Source organism: Cenococcum geophilum (genome assembly GCF_001692895.1).
Source record: "Cenococcum geophilum 1.58 unplaced genomic scaffold K441scaffold_2, whole genome shotgun sequence".
Taxonomy (NCBI): domain Eukaryota; kingdom Fungi; phylum Ascomycota; class Dothideomycetes; order Gloniales; family Gloniaceae; genus Cenococcum; species Cenococcum geophilum.
Genome location: NW_027137560.1, coordinates 2133075 through 2152398, shown reverse-complemented (window position 1 = coordinate 2152398; position 19324 = coordinate 2133075). Strand labels below are relative to the sequence as shown.

Genomic DNA, 19324 nt, shown 5'->3' with positions numbered 1-19324 from the left:
GCAAGTTTCTTTCGACCTCTTTACCAGCCATTCTTGTTGTCGACCTTAGCATCACTATAAGGCTATCTCATCATCTTGTAACATCAGCTTATGGTGGGCATCTGCTGTACTGCTACGGAGCGAAGGTTATCGTACTCGGCGGATGCACAGTATTGTGTTTGGGGAATTCTTCTACACCCTAGTCTTCTTTCTCAACCCCATTTATTAGAGGCTGCGGATCCCCGAAGGTTTTATGTCGCCGTTTCAAGACTTCTTCCCCTATGCTGTCTTCCTAGACAGATTCATTATTATTATTCAGTCTAGATACTAGTAGAGCACGAGGAGCCCCGGCGACTGCATACAGGACGTTAGCAGTGATGTAATGGCTTTAACGTGACATCGGAGCATAGGACGACGGGGATCATGGGCGGTCCTAAAATTATGATGCCCCAGTAACTAGCCTCGTGTAACGAGTGGATGTGGAGACCTCACTTCAAGCACACAGGAAACTTGTAGGACGATCTCGCATCTGAAGCAGATTTAACTTAGATGTCGAGGTGTGGAAAATGCCCGCTTGATCTATGTGAAATACTTGCATTAATGAATATTAAAGGTTTAAGCGCGGAGAACTACCCCCCGGGAACACCTTTGCAAAAAAAGAAAACCCCATGATGAATAAATCATGGGCTACTGAGGTGCTAGAAAATATGAACCCATGCCCAAGAGCCGTTTTATATGCCCTTTACCTCCCTAAATACCCAAGCAGCGCACTCTCAACGGCCCTATCTTCTAGAGACCGGCTGTTCGGCGCACCTTGCCCGGCGCCATCGACGCCTATTGTAGCACTATCATGGCCCTGTGCGGAAGCGCTCGTCGTGGGACCATGCATCGCACCGTTCACATTCACAATGATTCCCAGAGCCTTCTCCCTTTCTCTTTTCTTCTTCTGCACCAAGTGGCCCTTGACACCTCTCAAATACTTCGTTGCTGTCTCAACGAGGTGTTTCGGTTCGGTCGAGTTCTTCAGCGTCTCAAGCATCTCCCTAACTTGGGTTTCGGAGTTAATGTGCGGACAGATCCGGCCGGCTCCGTAATGTGCAAGCCCGCACAGCCCGCAGTGCTCGGCACCAGCGAGCTTAAGGGCACAGGCACCACGTGGGTGTTGAAGCTGGCAGACAGGACAGGCAGGTGTTGCGTAGGAGATGTGTGATGTTATGGGAGGCGTAATTGGCAGCGGCGCGCGAACGAAGGGTTTAACTAAACGAGGGTTAGATGCTAACTGTGCTGATACCCTCTGTGCTTTTCTTGGAATCACTGGTGTTGATGCCTTGGGTTTTTGAGGTGATTGTTTGTGCCGAGAAGAATGAAAATTGGTTGTACCTGCTGACCCATTTCCAGTTGACTGAGTAGTGCCAGCTATTCCGCCTTTTTTCCTGTCTCTTTGTTGTTCTGTTAATTCTTCAGGACCGACCTGTTCGTCATCCCCAGCACTCTCCTCCGCATCCGTCTGCTCGGCTTGGAAATCAGTGTCACTATCAGAATCACCTATCCGACGACGACCGCGCGGTTTGACGGGAGAGTTGCCAGCCTCACGCTCATTGACGGTATAGTCGACGTTCTGTAAACAGTTTCAGTCACACAGCTTTTGCAGTACTTGACGTGCGGGAGACCTTACCATTCTAGCACGTTTGCCTCTTCCGAGCGCCTCCTGCCGCGCTGCCGCTTCTGCAGCTGCTGCACGCTCCCGGTCCTTTAAGATCTTGTCCCACACAGTTGGATCTGGGGCTTCCTCGTCTTCAGAAGGATTGAGCGAATCTTCCAATGCACCTTGGTCATTGGCCCATACTCTAGCAAAGCTGAATTGTGACTCAGCGGAATCATCACCACCTATCTTAGTATTTTCGATCTGACTGCGATCCAGTAATTTATCAACCGATGAGCTGTCGTAGCGGATATCTTGTTCGTTCCCATCTTCCTTGAATAGCTCGGCGGCACCATGCTTAAGCACAGACTCGACGTCCTTTTCCTCCAAGTCTTCAGCGTCTAGCTGCTCCACAACGACGTGATCAAGCGCCATCTTCTTCCTGCCTATCTGAACGATTTTTTCTTCAGCGCTGGCACGCGTCATGAGCTGGAAGCAAAGGACTTTCTTCTTCTGACCAATGCGGTGAGCACGCGATAGCGCCTGAATGTCCTGATGAGGGTTGAAGTCGGGATCAAGGATAATGACCGTGTCTGCGGTAGCAAGGTTAATGCCGACACCACCAGCACGAGTAGATAGAAGAAATGCAAAAAGAGGAGATTCCGGCGCGTTAAATTGATCGATACGTTTTTGCTTTTCCAGCGAGCCCATAGTTCCATCTAACCGTTGATAAGGCATTTCCAGACCATCGAGGAAATCCTCAATGATACTTAGCATGTCGAGAAATTGGCTGAATATGAGCACACGATGACCTCTCTCTCTCAACTTTGGAAGTAAAAGCTCCAGCAATTGCAACTTGGCAGATGCCTCGACAAGATTTCGATGAGACACAGCAGCAATTTCTGTTCGCTCCTCGATCTCGCGACTGTAAACGAAAGGATGGCACAAGCATTTTCGTAACTGCATTAAGATGTTGCTGAGATTGGCTCGTTCTTGTGGTTTTAGAGCTCTACTTGTCGTGGTGAATAAAGCACGCAGAAGTTCTGGGTTCTTGGCGAGGATTGATTTATATAGTTTCTTCTGGAGAACGCTCATGGAAATCGGAACAATGATTTGGGCCATCGGTGGTAAAAAGGTAAGTACTTGGGCCTTTGTTCGGCGAAGAATGTAGGGTCTGATCAGGTCGTGCAACTTCTTGACGTTTTCGCTGGTCATTTCGGCATACTCTTCCTCTAGCTGTGCTGCATCATGGGAATCATCGAGGAACTGTAGGAGATTAAACAGCTCTCTGGCGTTGTTTTGCAGAGGAGTACCTAGACAAAGAGGTTAGCTGCCTGGAGCAAAATATCAATATCGTGGAGAGCTTACCCGTCAATAGAACTTTGAATGGGACTTTGAGAGCATTCAAAGCAGCGTAAAGCTGACTCCTGTCGTTTTTTAATCTCTGACCTTCATCCACAACGAGGCTAGCCCAAGAGACCCCTTTGAAAAACCTCCTGCAGCTCTCGTCCGCAGCAGCATCATATGAAGTCACTACGACGTGGCATCTAAGGTCTTTACTTTGTTCGGGGAACATTTCATAGTTGTAGGCCGTTCGTCGCGCAGCAGCAGACCCAAAGTATGTGACAACTCGAAGAGATGGAGCCCACTGTTTAATTTCGCGCCTCCAGTTGGCGCAGGTGGAATTCGGAACAACTACCAAAAATGGGAAGCAGTTGTGATCTTGTACCTATGATGAGTTAGTGATGGTCTCTCACACGAAGAGCACAATAGCCTACCAAAGTAGCCATAAATCCGATGATCTGGATGGTCTTTCCAAGACCCATTTCATCCGCAAGGATACCGTTCTTCTTAGAGTACCACTGATAGTATAGCCAATTTAACCCATCGACTTGATACTTCATCAACTCGCCCCCAGTAAGATTCTCGGGCTGTTTCTGCTTCTCCAACTTAGTGAAGGGTGTCGCACGAGCCTTTTCCAGCCGAATTCGCAGTGGGCCTTGTTTCGGAATTTTCACATATCTGCCGAGTACCCAGTCGTTATAAGCAGTCACAAAGTCGATCCAGCGGTCTCCATCCTCTGAAGTCGGGACTTTCTCCCATACTGCGTCCTCGTAACCAAGGCCCTTGTATTTGATGAGGGCCTGATCTACCTCCTTTATCCTGGCCTTGTCGATTTCTTCGGTATGGATATCTACAATGCTTGTGTACTTGACGTCAAGCACGATATCAATGCGGAGGAATTCTTCAGGGATAGCATCTTCTGTTCTCATTTTAGGACCGTCTTCTTTCTTATTGAAGGCCTTACGCATTGCCGGTGCAGTGACACCCCAAGTCCACGCTCCAGGTTGCCACGTCGCTCTGAAATAAGATTGTTCTTCCCATTTGATCAAATACTCCTTTTCATCTTCGTTCATCATTTCGCACGAGAAGCCGGCAACATAAGAGTCCATGTCGGATGGTCTCCATGCAATGATTGCTGTAACCTTTCGTGCACCGACGCAGTCTTTACACTTCCAGTCTCTGGAGTATTCCTGGAAGCGCTCCTCCGCAGCTTCATCATCATCGCGGTCGATATCCATGTGATGAGTTAACCTTGTTGGCAAATGGTGATAATGAAAGCCGCGCCAGCAGCTTATGCAGCGAAAGAGCACATTGTCCATATTATTGATAAGCCCAGGACTAACTTCCGCAATTGGATCTTCGCCCTTGTTTTCTTCTCTCTCCTTCTGTTCTTGCAATGGAGATTTACGGTCCCGAAAAGGAACGCAAGAAAGCCCAGTCTCCCTGCACACTTGGCATCTGGCTAAATCAGGAGCAGTGTGATCTCGCTTCTGGGCTGTATTGACGCAACGCTTACACTGGAGAACAAAATCGCCTTCCCCAAACTTTGTGACGAGGTGATCTCTACCATTGCGATTACCTAAACAACCCTTATGGTAGGCAAAAGAACAGCCTTGGCAGTATACGAGAGGCCCAATATCAGTACCATTGCCGCAAGTATCACACCCTTGGATATGGCGATTCCGGAACGCGCTGTTGCGCGAAAGTTCTTTGAATGCTTCTCGAACCCCTACAACCTTTGGAGCAGCATTTGACTGTGGTGGTTCAGAGTCAGATCGGTAAACATCAACTAGACCAGTTTCTTGCATGTTCTCTCGGTTTCGTGTTGATCGATTAGACTGCCTAACCCCAGCTCGGGGCACCTTCTCATCTTTTAGGCCCCTAATTACAAGGCGAGGCTGCCCAACTTGCGTTGTTCGTTTTCTTTTTCGGGAGTATGCAACGACATCTGAGCGAAGAATGTCCCGGTCACTGTAAAGTTCATCTTCATTTTCTTCCTCCTCGTCATCAAAGTCTCGCATTACATTCCGCTGACGACCGGAGCGCCGCGGAGCTAAATTACGCATCTTCTTGGCGTTACCAGTTCGTCCAGCACGTCCTGAGCCCTGTTGCGTTCGAAAATCTTCGGAGGTTTCACTTGAGGCCGAAGAGCTTTCCGATCGTTCGTAGACTTGGCTCCGGGGTCTATTACTTCCAGTCACTGTCGAGCCCAGTAGTTTGCCACGAGTCGCACGTGGTCTTGTGACCTCAGCAACTGCGATGTCATCATCTTCAGAAGAAAGCTGGATGGTTGAGATGTCAACAAAGCCTGGTTTGTGGTTACTGCTACTGACGGTTTTGCGTAGCTTCATATCTGAGTCACTGGATCCAGAAGTCCGGCCTTCGTCCTCGTGTGAAGGAGGATCTTGGCTGAACTTTTCAAGTGCGCTCGGTCCGTCCTCAAGTTCAAGTAGTTGTACAAAGGAAACCTGTTAGACAGAATTCTCGTAAGCATAAATCAGAGGTGCGAAAGAGGCTTTTAAGTGATTGTATGTCGGCCGAAAGAAATGTACTTGTAACAGGGCAAACGGTGCAATCAGGACAGTAGTAAATTGGAAGAGACGTAGACAGACTTGGTTTCAGCTTCTCAAAGGACGCTAAGCTTAAGACGATGTGAGGTGAGGAACGCAAGAAAATTGAATTATCAAGAGACAATGCGGGGTTGTTAGCGGTTTCATTGACGTGCTGGTGAAGCAGAAGCGTCGTATGAGATGGCCTGGGGTAAATACAACGTACCACTTCAGTTCTGTCATCTATAAATTTCACTTCAAACATAACTTGTCCATGCTCAACAAACTCGCTGACGACTTTCTGTACGATACCGACGTTCCCTTCAAAAACAATGTACTCCTCTCGCTTTTTCACAGGGGGAACTTTGACGGCCACTACTGTTCGCCGAGGATAGCTTCCGTGTTCCACATCCATTGTCGAATTTGTGTCAGATGCGGACATGGCCGGGGAGAGCGATCCCATGGATTTCGCTCTTCGGCTTGTCGAGCGCGATGCGCTGATAGACTTCGCATAGTGATTGCTCTGGTGGCGGGAGCCTTCCTCTCCTCCATTACTACTCATTGTTCCAGAAGATGATATATGTTTCCGTGAGTTCAAGTTCGATTATAGGAAGGATTCCTGACGTAGGTTTGTACGAAATTATTCCTTATCATCAATTATTTTTCATGACTTTGAAATAGTTTTGTTCATTCCTCACCGGTCGGGAAGGTGCAAGAGCCTGGGAGATCTCAGTCAGTGGGCTTTTCAGCTTTCAGGGAATTTAGTTCTCACAAAGTCTGTTTGTGAGCGTAGAGACATGCACGCACATCATGCAGGTGGTGAATGGCTTGTCTAGATGCGCATGTATGGCGAACGCGAGAACAGAATGGCGAACGCGAGAACGGATTGAGACGCGAGTTGCCGGAGATGGTCCGTGCTGCTTGGCTCGAAATAATTTCACCTAAGCAATTTCTCTAACAATTTATCTACCGTGTACAATAATGCAATGGTCATTATACACGTCCCTTCCTCCCTTGGGACCTTTATTAGAATACCCATTCGAACTAGTCCCTTTACCACTAGCCGCCAGATTTCTACAAATTCTGCTATTGAACGTGGCATTCGTAAGTCATCAGCTGCTTTTGATTTGCGCCGACAAGGACCCAGGGACAGAGAAGATCGATGGAGCGCCTTTGATCCACAGGACCGAACTCATGCTAAAGAAAGAGGTCCTTTTTTAGGGCAAGACAGGATACTAATAGGCGGGCGGTGGACTAGCAGACGGGGAGAGCACATCAGAGCAGAAGAAGACTTGTGGCAAGACGACACAATTGAGCAGAGGAATGGGGAAGATAGATATAACGGCCGTTCCAAGAGAGATACACGCAGCAAACGCTCTCCAAGCCCCTTTAGTAGCGATGATTCTTCAGCAGGACGGCCTCAATCAGACTGGGGATTGATGAAGAGACGAGCACAATCAAATTACGTTAGGGACGGTGAGGAAAAGGGCGCTTTTGAAAATAATTTGAAAGAAGAACACACTACTGTGAATTGGGTAGCTCGTGGGCGGTCAGGCCAACGGTATAAGACGCGAGGGCAGGAAAATAGATTCAGAGAAAGCCCTAAAATCCCATTCGAGGATAGGCAATATGGCATAAGTGGACAAACTCAAGGCCAGATAGCAACTCTTCCAGGGAATGGGGGAGGGATTTCAAGAAGGCTTACTCCAAACGGCTCAAAGAGAGACAATGAAGCAACCTCAGATGAGGCAGGATATGAAAACCGCGATTCTGAAACTTCCAGCCCCTCCAGACGCTTCACTCGAGCTTTCGCAGCACCTCTTAGCATTCCATATACGACAGCTGCCTCTGAATTTCTTTACGGTTACTCTGTCGTTCTTGCAGCCTTGAGGGCTCGTCGCCGGAAACTCTACAACCTGTACCTTCACAGCAGGGCAGCGAGACACGATGGTACCCGCATGCTCAAAGAACGGGCTAAAACTGCTGGAGTACAAATCCATGATGTGAGTGATGAATGGCTTCCCATCATGGACAAGCTGAGTAACGGAAGACCTCACAATGTAAGATATATCTTTCAGAATAATTTACTTTGCCTCTCTCAATTACGTCACAGAATTGCTATTTATCGAATGCTCGCCGCTTCCGGCTATGCGTAGATTGATATCTTTTACACCCTCGCTTCAACGAGTTTAGCGCCACCAATATGTCTTGCTTGGCGATCAAAATTTCTACGGTTTTTTCTATGGCTCCTCTTTTGTCTTCAAACTTATTAATTCGACTTCACACATTTATTAGTTCGGTCTAACCATATCGCAAGGGCTGCATACTCGAATCTTCACCTCTGCCGAGACCACCGATTTCTACACTAGGGTTATCCTCAGTCGAGGATGGAGTCTTCAAGGTGAAACTTGATCATCAAAGCAAGGAAGAGGGGGCAATAAACGGCGATAATACCGAATATGGATACAAATCGAAAGGATGGAGGCACCCATTAGTACTCTATGTTGATGGTGTGGTGAGTCTAAACCAACTCCAGTCCTTAGTACATTGTGTGATTTATTAACAGTTTGCGAATGTAGCTCGATGAAGGCAATCTCGGCGCTATTGTCCGGTCTGCTTATTTCCTTGGTGTTGACGCAATTGCGACTCCTACGCGTATGAGTGCTCCTCTTAACCACATCGCCCTTAAAGCCTCTTCAGGTGCTGCTGAAGCAATTCCCATCTTTGCCGTCGCCAACCCTTCGGACTTCCTCACTAACAGTGTTCAAACCGGCTGGCGCATCTATGCCAGTGATGCCCCACCTGCTGTACCATCGCTCTCCCATTCCACTTTTGGTTCCCCCCGAGATGCCAGTCACGACGACGAATCTTCCGCCATTGTATTCATGAACTCTCGAAATAAGAATCCACTTCTTAATCACGCTCCTCTAGCAAAACACCCAGCCATTCTAATGCTTGGCAATGAAGGTAGAGGACTGCGGTCTAGCCTGCTTACCCGAGCCCACTACAAAGTCGGCATTCGAGCGGGAAGAAGCGCTGACGAAATTGGGGTCGATAGCCTTAATGTTAGCACTGCTTCCGCTCTATTATGTTTTGAGTTTATGAAGAAGCCGAACCAGCAGAGACAGCCAGGAGATTTCTTATTTTAGCACGACTCTTAGTATATCTCTATCCCTAAGAGGTTAGCGTTTCATAAAACTTCTTGCCCGTTAATCCTCCCGAGCCGTCTAGCTCGTTGTATAGCATTGTAGATATAGCCTGAGAATGGAGAGCCAGAACCTGGTCTTGATCTAGTTATTGTGTTGATATATTCACCAGCAAACCGTTCGTGCCTCCTGCCAGGAGCTCCAGGAGACACTCACACCCGACTTCCTGCCAGGACTGCCAGGACATCTCCAGGATTCCCCTAGGATCCCCCAGGACACCTAAAATTAATATTTTTTATAAAATATTTCTATAAGCCTTATCAGTAGTGTTACGACTGATACCGGTACACATGATATTCCGGAATATTTCTGCCTCATTCCAGAACGAGTCGTCCTTGTTCCAGAACGAGTCGTGTATCGCTTTGATCGGCTTGATTCCAGATTAATTACCTCATTCCAGAAAAGGTCTTATATAAAAGGGCTCTAATATCCACGATAGAGCATAAAAAATTTTTACTACGTACGCTAATAACGTATCTAAGGTCTCCTTATATAACGATTAGAATTTCTATGTATGTCAAAATCGAGGTTAATCGTGACCAATTTTGATTGATCATGAAGCGCCCCTAAGCTAAGCCAAATTAGGGTAATTAGAGAGAGCCAAGTCGCCTCACGCGTAAGATCTACCTTTGCCTCTATAAAAGCCCTTATAAATATATAGAGCCGTAGTAAAGTAATACTACTTGCCTTACTACCTACTCAAATGGATGAACGGCATATTCAAGAACACATGTGTCTTGAATGATTTATCTTGATTGACTAAGTACTAGGTATAATAGTGGTAAGAACGGCTCGTGTGGTCGCTAATACTTTTACGCCCTACTAGTACAGTTCTGACTTTTAATCTCTCAACGAAAAATACAGTAGACCCTTTGCGATCTAATTACTTCCTGGCACCTAATATTACACGTATGGTTCACACCCCGAATATCCGTTGCTCGAATCTCCCAACTCTTGGGGGTGTTTCATCCATAACCTCACCCCCATTCCCAGGACCACCCCTCATGCCTCTGGCTTGCATCTCCTCTCTCATGGCGTCCTCTTCCGCATTACCAGAGTTTTCCTGTTCCTGTTGCCACGCTGGTAGGTGAGACCTGTGGGAAGGAGGAGGTGGTGGTTCATAACGTTGGACATGAGACGTCCAACGATTTTCGGGGTCACGACTCTCCATTGGACGGGAGTGGCTGTGGGGGTAAGCTTGCGATCGAGTTGGGAGGTAAGGTTCTGTGTGGTGGACGCCGTGGTGGGACGATCGCTGACGAGTTCGTTGGGGTTCGCCATGACGTGGCATAGATTCTGGTGGCCTTTGCATGTTGGGAAAAACGGATGGGAATAATAACGCTGCGGGAAGGCGCATACGAGATTCGACGTTATTGTCACCCTCTTCGGAATGTAGGCGCGTAGTAGGGTGCCTCCAGGGAGTTGCCGAAGGCGTCAATCCGTTATTTCCATGTCGGCATCTGTTTCCTTGATCTTGACCATTGAGTCCAGGCGGAGAAAGCGAAAAATTAGCCGGGCCGACGCTCTCGCTCGATATTGCACTCGATCTCGCGCCTGCAACACTCCCTGGATCGTTTAGTGGAGCTGGAAAATGCGTTAGAGGTCGTGGAGCGGAACTGCGAATCCGACTCTGCGAGTCCGACTCTGGATGTCGATCCAAATCTCTAGGTGATGATGTTAATCTGAAAATAGGGCTGTTGATAGAGCGCTGGCTGCTGTTTGGCCCGTATTGTACATCCATTCTTGGGTTGTGATCAGGAGTTGTGTAGTGGGAAAGCTGGTTCACAGCGGAAACACGGTGCTGGTCAATCTGTGAAGTAGCAGTACGGTATGACGCGGCTGATGGTGTATGGGACATTTGGGAGGTTGCGCGTTGTTGAATTAAGTCAAGTGGGGAAGAGAGGTTCCGTTGGGCCACATCAATAGCACTATCTATAGCCTGCGGAAAATCGTAAGGCATGATTATACGCCCAGAAGATTGGGGACTACTCTGAGTGTTGTCAGGACGACCATAGGGTCTTTCCGGAGGCTGCGAAAGCCCGAAAAGTCCATTCCGATATAACGCCGTAAGATTCGGTGACGAATGGCTTGGAACGCGTACTGGTAGAGGACGCGGGTTTGTGTTGGGCGGTAAAATGGTTCCTCCGTGAGCTGGTGAAGAAAATGGTGTTATCAAGGGGCGCTTAGATGGTGAAAAGCCATCGTATTGTGCCTGCGCAAGTGCTGCAGCAGGCTGTGAGTAGTTGCTGCTGGAGTGCCTAGACGAAGAGAGCATATAAGACGGGTGGAGCTGGTTGAAACTCGATGATCTGTCTCTCGATGCTATACTTAGTAGGTATCCGTTGTATAATGACCGTTCAAATTGTTCTGAATGTTGAGATAACTGCTGGGTTGATTGATGGAGAAGACCGTGGTTTAAAGATCGCTGGTTTCTATCTCTAGACCCGGATACTGCAGAAGGCTGAGGGCTATCAAGGGTGAACCCCGCCGCTCTAGGGTCGAGGAATCTTTGAATATTAGAGGGTATTTTTGGCGTATGGGAACTAGAACGAAGCTCCTCTTTATTGGAAGAATGGGTTTCCGACTGAAGACTATATCGGCTCAATACATGAGGCGACACTATATATGCCGTGCCACGTGTGGAGGAGTCCGAAGAACCCCGGACCTGACGTCTTGTGGATGGTCTTGAAGTGAGAGATTCGTCATAAGCATCTAGTGCATGAGAGCGTTGTACAGGACGTCTTGGCCGAGCGTTGTTTAGACGTGACTCATATTGAGAAGATATGGTCTGCGTGTGTCTTAGATTGCGGCTGGGTGGGTTTTCTAAAGACTCTGATGGCACTAGCCAGGATTCTCTGAATGAGTATACGTTTGGAATCTCTTCGAAGTACCCTTGTAAATAAAGCATAGGAAATTCTACAGCAGAAGACGGCAAAGCCTGGTTTTTTTGATATTGTCCAGAGAGGCTCGCGGCTTGCAGTGGTGAGCGCGTCATGCTGTTCTGATGGCGCAGTGACGGAGCATCAGATGCTCCGCGTTGGCCCTCATCGCTAACTGGTATTCTAGTAGCTAACTCAGAAAAATCATCAGTGGGATGCATGGACAGTTCTGGGAGACCATGAGCTATGTCATCTGATGCATTCGGTCGAGTATGGCCAAAACCAGAGAATCCAAATTCGTGCTTTGGGGGCGACATTTGGGACAAACCTTCAGCAAACCCCTCAGCGAGCTCAATGTGGCGGCCTGGTGAGATTCTCTGAGGTGGGCCTGGTAGCAAGTCGAGATCCAAGCTTAGTTGGGAGCTAGAATCGCGTTCTTCTGGACATGACGCATCCTCGGCATTGCATACGCTCGTAGAATCGTTCTTGTTGTAATAGATACGTCTATCCGGTAGAAGTTTACCCGACCTAGAGCTGGCAGATGAACGGACGGCGCTCTGAAATCGAAGAACTGGAAAGAAGCCAAGATGTACGATGGTCTCGTTTCGGGAATGTTCCGGTCCGCCACGGATTCGAGAGATGCTACCGTGAGACCCCGCAATACTTAAGGGCATAGCCGTTGCAATACCTGCAGCTTGCCGCCGAGCTAAACGGCACAGTGTCTCGTTGATATCGGCATGTGTCAAGGCTATTTCGGAGGGCCGGTAACGTAACATGCCAGAGAAGCCAAGTAGGCTCGTAATCAAAACGGAAACGAGAATGGTCAAGACGAACAAATTGAGGCTCTTCTATAATTGAATTTATTCCAAGATACTGCCTTGGGCTGAAGAGAATGGAAGCGGAGACTACTAGACAAGACATGTTGAAATAGGAGGAAAAGAGTCAACAAACGATAAAGTCCGGAAAGTGCAGAGGTCCGAAGAACCCACGCATCGAGGCTGTTGAGGGCGGATAGCACGATGAAGTGGAGGAAGGCCCTAAGATGATCGGAAGCAGCAACAGGAGAAGATGCAAGCAGCCTTAGTCATATTGAATGTGCGTAACGTAGCACGGAAGACGCCACTCCCCCGGCATCCTAAAGATAGTTATGGATAGATATGTACACAGTGAAACAGGAACGAGAGGGGTGGAAGCATGTCAGACTAGGTAGAGCAGACTCGCAGATTGAATACGCGGACGGGGGGCTTAGTTCTCAGTGTTGAGGCGCGCAGCAACTACGTAAGCAGACGGCGACGGAGCAGGCCGAGCCACGATTCCTGTTAGTTACTCTAGCATCGACAAACCTGACAGCCATCGAGTGTTGCTGTCATCTAGCGGAGCAGGCCGACACGCCTCTGTCCTAGGGCCGTGGGCCTCTAACTTGTTGCACGTACTCAGCTACTAGCTAACAGTTTCAACCTCACCCCTTCGGCTGCCCGCATAGTCCTTCGTTCTCTTACCGCAGCCACCCTCCGCTCGTTACCCGTCATCATCCAAGCTTGCCAGAATGAATGGCGACATAAGTCTTTCACAGTCCCTCGGTGGTCTGCGCATTGCCAATCCAGATGAGGACCAGACTTCTCCATCACCTCCTCCGCCAGGGCCAGACGATCAAGAATCACAGTCACGCCCGACCTCTTCCCCGTCGCAATCATCCTCAAGCACCATCACTGAAAAGCAGAGGCTACAAGCTCCGCTTCATCTACAGCCTGACGCTCAATCGTCCTTCAGCTCTCTGGATTTCAACCCAAATTCCTTCTCAACTGGCTCAAACTCGGTCTCCCCCGATAATTCCTCTCCACTGCCCGCAGAGCAGCATTCATATTCTGCACGGCTCAACCATCGACAATCAATGCCACTTGCTCACCAAGCTCAGAAGCAAGCCCAATATCCTCAGTACGCCTCGAGTGCCATAAATCAAACCCGTAACTTCCCCCCTCAAAGCCAACAAGCACGGCCAATCTCGGGCATCTATAACCACACGAATTTGTCTTCAGGGTCTGGAATATCGAATCAAAGTTCATATCGGTACAGAGACGATGGCTTATCTCAAACAAATGCAGACCTTAGGAGGAGTAGCAGTTCGAGGGTAGCTGCAACAGCTATGCAGGCTGGCGTACCCTCAAGAGAACTCAGTAGGAGTGATAGAACATACCGGCAAACAGCTCAGATACCAGGTGGGAATGGCCCGGCTCCACCAAGACGGAGTTCAAGGCGGATGCCCGTTGGTAATAGCGGATCGACTCCTCCAGTCACGGGCCCGTTATCTGGGCCACCATACAACGTCGAGGGTGGACCTCTACCAAGCAGTGAAGAATGGAAGGAGAAGGGGGCGTCCATCAGTATGCGTCAAGAAGTCGATTCAAATGGAAAGCCCGTTACACGGGTTGTGAAGAAAGGTGTAAAGGATTTCAATTTTGGGCGGACGTTAGGAGAGGGCTCATACAGTACAGTGCTGGCCGCGACGGACCGGCAGACGTTACGGGAGTACGCCATCAAAGTTCTCGACAAACGTCATATCATCAAAGAGAAAAAGGTGAAATACGTCAACATTGAAAAAGACACACTCAATCGACTAACGGAGCACCCGGGTATTGTTCGACTTTATTACACATTTCAGGATGAACGATCTTTATATTTTGTTTTGGATTTGGCTGGTGGAGGGGAGCTTCTAGGTTTCCTTAAGAAGATGACTACTTTTGATGAAGAATGCACCAGATTTTATGGGGCACAAATACTGGACGCTATCGATTACATGCACTCTCGAGGAGTGATTCATCGTGATCTTAAACCGGAAAACGTACTGCTAGATGATCAGATGCACGTAAAGATCACGGATTTTGGCACGGCAAAAATATTGTATGTGAAAAGGTCACCCAATGGAAGTGGATCGCTAGCCGGTGATCCACTTGACGGCGTTGAATCGGACAGGGCAGTTTCTTTTGTTGGTACGGCGGAATATGTTAGCCCGGAGCTTTTGACAGACAAGAATGCCTGCAAAGCTAGTGACCTCTGGGCATTTGGATGCATCATCTATCAACTTTTGGCTGGTCGACCACCCTTCAAGGCTGCCAATGAGTATCAGACATTTCAGAAAATCGTTGGACTAGAATACACATTTCCCGATGGCTTCCCAAATGTGGCGCGGGACTTGGTAGAGAGGCTTCTGGTGCTAGATCCAGCTAAACGGTTGCCAATGGAGCATATCAAGAACCATCAATTCTTTGATGGGATCGTGTGGGGGAAAGGCTTGTGGAAGCAAAAGGCTCCACGATTAAAGAGCTATGTTCCACCCGTCCACGAACCAATCAGGCTCAATGGTAACGGAGGCCCTTACCCACCTAAAAGCATCCTTCAAAATAACGCAATCCCAGGCCCGTCAAATGCCGGTCCTACAAGTAGTAATCAACTAAGACCGCAGCCACGGCTTATCACTGAGTTACCACCCCCAAGTCAATTAGACATTGAATGGTCTCCAGTGTTGACAAGGAATAACGAACGAATTCTCAAGCTCGGGAATCTAGTAGTTACGACAAATCCTGCGCCTCATAGTCCAGGTGCAAAGGGTGGTGAAACGTCCACAGAAACACCCAAAAAATTCTCACGGTTTTTTGGTGGTAATACGACAAAGAAGAGGCAACGTCTAGTTATAATTACTTCGAGTGCGCGAATCATTATGGCAGCTGCTGGCGGGGATGAAAAAAAGACCAAGATGGAGTTATCACTGCTTGGCCAGGGAACGACATGGAAAAGTTACAAGGACTCAAAAGGCCTCACGGCTTGGTGTGTGGATACGGTAAATGATGAATGGCTTCTGAGGCCCCTGCAAAGCTAACGAGACCATAGAAGGACAAACACTTGGTGTTTGAAGATCCCAAAGCCACAACCAGTGATCCAGACGGGAGCAAGTACTCAACCCAAGAATGGCTCGACTCCATTGAGCGTGCAAAAGAAATCGCCATATCACAAAGCATGACGAATTCTTACTCTGGCGACTCTACATTTAACGACCTCAGCTCAACACTTTCAAGCCCAACGAGTACACTTGGTGGTGATGCAGCTTTTGATGGAGTTAACATACCCACTAGCCGGCATTTACGGAAAGAACACGGCGACAATGAGTCTATAAAGGGCCGCAAACGCTTCAGTAAAAGGCATTCCAAGAATGGGCTAGCTGCTGTGTTCTAGAATTGCCAATTTCATCTACTCCCTTCCCATCACATATTCTGGTTTTCTCCTAAACCACCACCATGACTATTACGCAGCATCATCGTCATCATCAATGCACCCTTTCCCGCCTTTCAAGACACTCATCTCTACTCTCATCCTACTCGACACGCCACACCCCAGATATTACCGGCTGAAATTTCATTTATGTTATATTCAGAACTTTCCCTGAGCATTATTCCCAGCACATGACGTTCATCCATTACCAGCGCTCGGCGTCTAGGCGTTTTCTCCAACAAAGCCATCCGTTTTCATTTCTATCTCTGTCACGTAAGAAATCTTCTCTGCAGCATTTGCGAGCGAGCGCTTCCTCTCTCTTCTCACGGCCCCTCATGCACTTCCCATGTTCTTAATTTTGTAATGGACCCATGGGGTTTTTTTTGGGAGGCTGGAACATAAATCTTCTTTCATTATATCGTTGGTGTTGAGAAAATTCCACGTGTGAAGAGCTAGACGCTTTTAGTATTGTTTCGCTACCCTTTACAAGAGATTAATTGAAGTGAGCGCGCAGCTCAGGCGCTTTTCATGCTTTTATTTACTAGACGTCAATGGCTTCCTTCATGTGTTAGTTTGCTAAATTGGCATAAAATGTCTTGTGCTGGATAGTGTAGAATTGTACAGGTAGGCTGTGAGTGGGCGGACGGCGTCTATACTTCTACTCTTAACTATTGTGAAGTTTGCGATGTATTGCAGTGCATTTCTATTCGAATCTGAACATATTCTATCTACCTAGTACTACACACGTGAAGGCATACTAAACCAAAGACCTGCAGAAGTTAAAGAAATACAATCATAAGAACGCCATAGCGTGTGACCTAGGGAGTCCTTGAAGAAGCTGTAATCTAAACTTACGGCCGAAAACTCCATGCTTGAAGTAGGTATGTAATGTCCGTCGAGCTAAGCTGAGAGAAGAACACGCATGGGAAGCAAAATAGTGCGACCACAAGCGGTACTCCTCCATTTATAACCTTATGACCTAAGTAAACTAAGAACTTAGATGCTGGTGATTCTAATATCGGGACAGTGCTAGAAGTAGAACTGGAGGTCGAAGCATGGCCACAAGCTGGTGTTATGTTGATGAAGAGGCGTAAGCAAAAGTATGATAAGCACACTATGGCGTAGGTAGGATATATCTAGTGGTAGAATTGTGTGAAAGTGCCTATGCAGGCAAGGAAATAGGAATCGGAGCAAGTATAGAGTCGGTTAAGGCAGAGCTAGAAGCAGACGGATGGGCAAGCCTTAAAGACATCAAGATGCCAAGTTAGACGAAGACTTCGAGGCTCTAGAACGAGCAGGCGAAGGACGGGCAGTAAATGCAGCCCTCGGCATTTCGAAAAGTTCGATGGACTCTCTCACATCTTCTTGCAATGTCTTGTCGACACCACCGTGCTTTACGATCTTCCTGTCCAATTGTTTTGATAGCCTGAAGGACAGAATATCAGCACACTACCAGCCACTAGACGAAAAGAGACCAGCATAAGCAAGAGCTAATGCGACTTCTGTCTCGCCAACCATAATGACACGCTCTCTCGCGCCACCTCGCTGCCCCAAACGCCGTCTTTGCCGCCACGCCGCCATTCCTCGTCCACGCCATCTTCACCGCCTCCACGCGTGGCTTCGCCAAGGATGACTTCAAGGTCACGGCGCTGGCTGCTGATCCAGCGTTTTACGAAATTGACAGGATCCTTGGACATAGAGGTGAAAAAAGCATGCTTTGCCTTAGCTTGTGCGATCGCTTGGACAATCAGTGCGAGCTGCTCGTCCAGGGTTGAGATAGTTTGGAGAGTGTCTACGTAATCTTTACTACGGAACATGGTTGCCATGATAGGGCGGAGAGGGTCTTCAAGGGCGACCTGGATGTCGAAGATCGTGGGAGCCGAAGGAACAATGCCTGATTCCGCGGGTGGGGAAATATAGGCTTTGTCAACACGGATAGTGTATGGAAGTTGTAAGGCCGGGAGGGGGAGAAGGTGCGGAACAATGGCGTTGGGTAGGTAGGGGAAAAACAGTGTGTCTGTGTTGAATATCTGCAGGGGGAAATTAGTTGAGCACTTATTTTCAATGATAGGCCAAAAGAGAGAAAACGCAAGGACATACTGCTTTCAATCGAGCATCGCAAATGATCTTTCGGTTATCATCGTCCTCCTGGAGTCCCATGGCTTTTACATACTCCCATATACCCATCATAACACCAGCACGGTCATCCTCATCGGTGTCAAGTAATTCGGCTAGTGGCTTACTGAGCCGAAATCTATCCGGGTTTTCGTATCGTTGGAGGTTGATGGTGACATTAATGTTCTCGTCACCGTTGCGCTCAAACTCAAGGCAGCTAAAGTTCGCTTCTGGGGAGGCATTCGGAAGCATGTTTGGATTGTTCGGGCCTTCCGGCCTCTTCCATTCGATTTGCGTGAATCCGTCAGGCTGCAGGCTCTTGGGGCGGTCAAAGTCGATGGTGATGGATTTGAAGAAGTGAGAGAACATCTTGGGCCGCTTTTTAGCCTTTGGCTTCTTCGCTGGATCATCTCCATCTTGCTCCATAGCATTCGGATCCCTCTCTTTCACATCATCCCCATCGTACTCTTCCGACTCAGTAAGTCCCAAGTCGAAATCTTGATCTAATAGCCGTCCTTGGATCTTAACTCGGTAGGTTGCTTGTGAGTCGCTCTCGAAATCGAAAGCATCTGCATCCATCCCACTACTTTGCCACGGCTGGTTTTCGGCGGTGTTTGATATCCAGATTCGCATGGTGCCATACCGAGGAGTCTGGGTGCGGGTTACTGAATCTTGAATGTCGAGCTTCTTGCGCATCATAGTCGCATCAAAGGTCCGCTCCACTTCGCGTAGCTGGCGATATCGTTGTACTCCATCTCCAATTGTGATTTCTTCCGCTCCGTCGGGGATATTCTTGTCCGTAGGTTTGCGACTTTGTCGTTTCGCGAGCTCGCGACGGGTAGCGTCTTGTGCCTGCTGGGCCTGCAATTGCTGAGTCGTTGGCACGGCCTGAGCATTTACGACCATAGGACCTGGTTTCCGGAAAATTTGATCTAAGTCAGCCCGCCTGATCATGATTGCTCGTGGTCCGTTTGGGAGAGAGAGAGGTGGAGTTGGGATTTACTGTACCTGGCCCACGACGGGTCGTAGTAGCATGTGGTGAGCGCTGGGCGGCCTGCGGGTAATTCCGGTATTGAGCTTGCATCTTGTTTTATCGGCTCTATTTGACGCAGCGACGATGGACGATGCGCGCCTGCGTTCACGGGAGCTTTGAAGGGTGATGATGATGGATGTGCTTTTACGCGTCTTCATAACATCTGCACAGGGCTGGGCAAGGCGGCGGCGAATCACCCCTTTTCTAGGCGAAGGCGGGGCACAGCTGCCACTTGTTGACTGCCACTGGTTTAAGGAACGCAATCAGTCGCCGGTCGTGTGCTCTAGATGTCTGCTGGTCATGGGTGACTGCAT

General features: G+C 48.4%; 5 protein-coding genes across 5 annotated transcripts; 2 read left to right on the top strand and 3 right to left on the bottom strand.

Annotated features, from left to right (window-relative positions):
* Window positions 1–721: 721 nt before the first annotated feature.
* On the bottom strand, window positions 722–5513 carry K441DRAFT_719101 (uncharacterized protein; the record flags this gene model as incomplete). The annotated part of the gene is made up of 4 exons (XM_067654016.1): window positions 3400–5513; window positions 2990–3350; window positions 1655–2934; window positions 722–1597 (listed from the first exon to the last, which is right to left on the bottom strand). The coding sequence occupies exons 1-4, from the start codon at window positions 5314–5316 to the stop codon at window positions 722–724; spliced, it is 4434 nt and encodes a 1477-aa protein (XP_067509814.1). The 5' UTR covers window positions 5317–5513.
* Window positions 5514–6495: 982 nt separating this feature from the next.
* On the top strand, window positions 6496–8789 carry K441DRAFT_651179 (alpha/beta knot). Its single transcript, XM_067647145.1, has 3 exons — window positions 6496–7574; window positions 7832–8029; window positions 8094–8789. Exons 1-3 carry the CDS (start codon window positions 6501–6503, stop codon window positions 8661–8663), a joined length of 1842 nt encoding a protein of 613 aa, XP_067509813.1. The 5' UTR covers window positions 6496–6500; the 3' UTR covers window positions 8664–8789.
* A 710-nt stretch (window positions 8790–9499) lies between these two features.
* Window positions 9500–12820, bottom strand: K441DRAFT_651176 (uncharacterized protein). The gene has a single exon (XM_067647144.1). The coding sequence runs from the start codon at window positions 12373–12375 to the stop codon at window positions 9637–9639; it is 2739 nt and encodes a 912-aa protein (XP_067509812.1). The 5' UTR covers window positions 12376–12820; the 3' UTR covers window positions 9500–9636.
* Window positions 12821–13145: 325 nt separating this feature from the next.
* K441DRAFT_683714 (Pkinase-domain-containing protein) lies at window positions 13146–15826 on the top strand (the record flags this gene model as incomplete). The annotated part of the gene is made up of 2 exons (XM_067651720.1): window positions 13146–15434; window positions 15485–15826. The coding sequence occupies 2 exons, from the start codon at window positions 13146–13148 to the stop codon at window positions 15824–15826; spliced, it is 2631 nt and encodes an 876-aa protein (XP_067509811.1).
* Window positions 15827–17089: 1263 nt separating this feature from the next.
* Window positions 17090–19254, bottom strand: K441DRAFT_98894 (uncharacterized protein). The gene is made up of 3 exons (XM_067654588.1): window positions 18986–19254; window positions 17963–18888; window positions 17090–17892 (listed from the first exon to the last, which is right to left on the bottom strand). The coding sequence occupies exons 1-3, from the start codon at window positions 19059–19061 to the stop codon at window positions 17353–17355; spliced, it is 1542 nt and encodes a 513-aa protein (XP_067509810.1). The 5' UTR covers window positions 19062–19254; the 3' UTR covers window positions 17090–17352.
* Window positions 19255–19324: the final 70 nt, after the last annotated feature.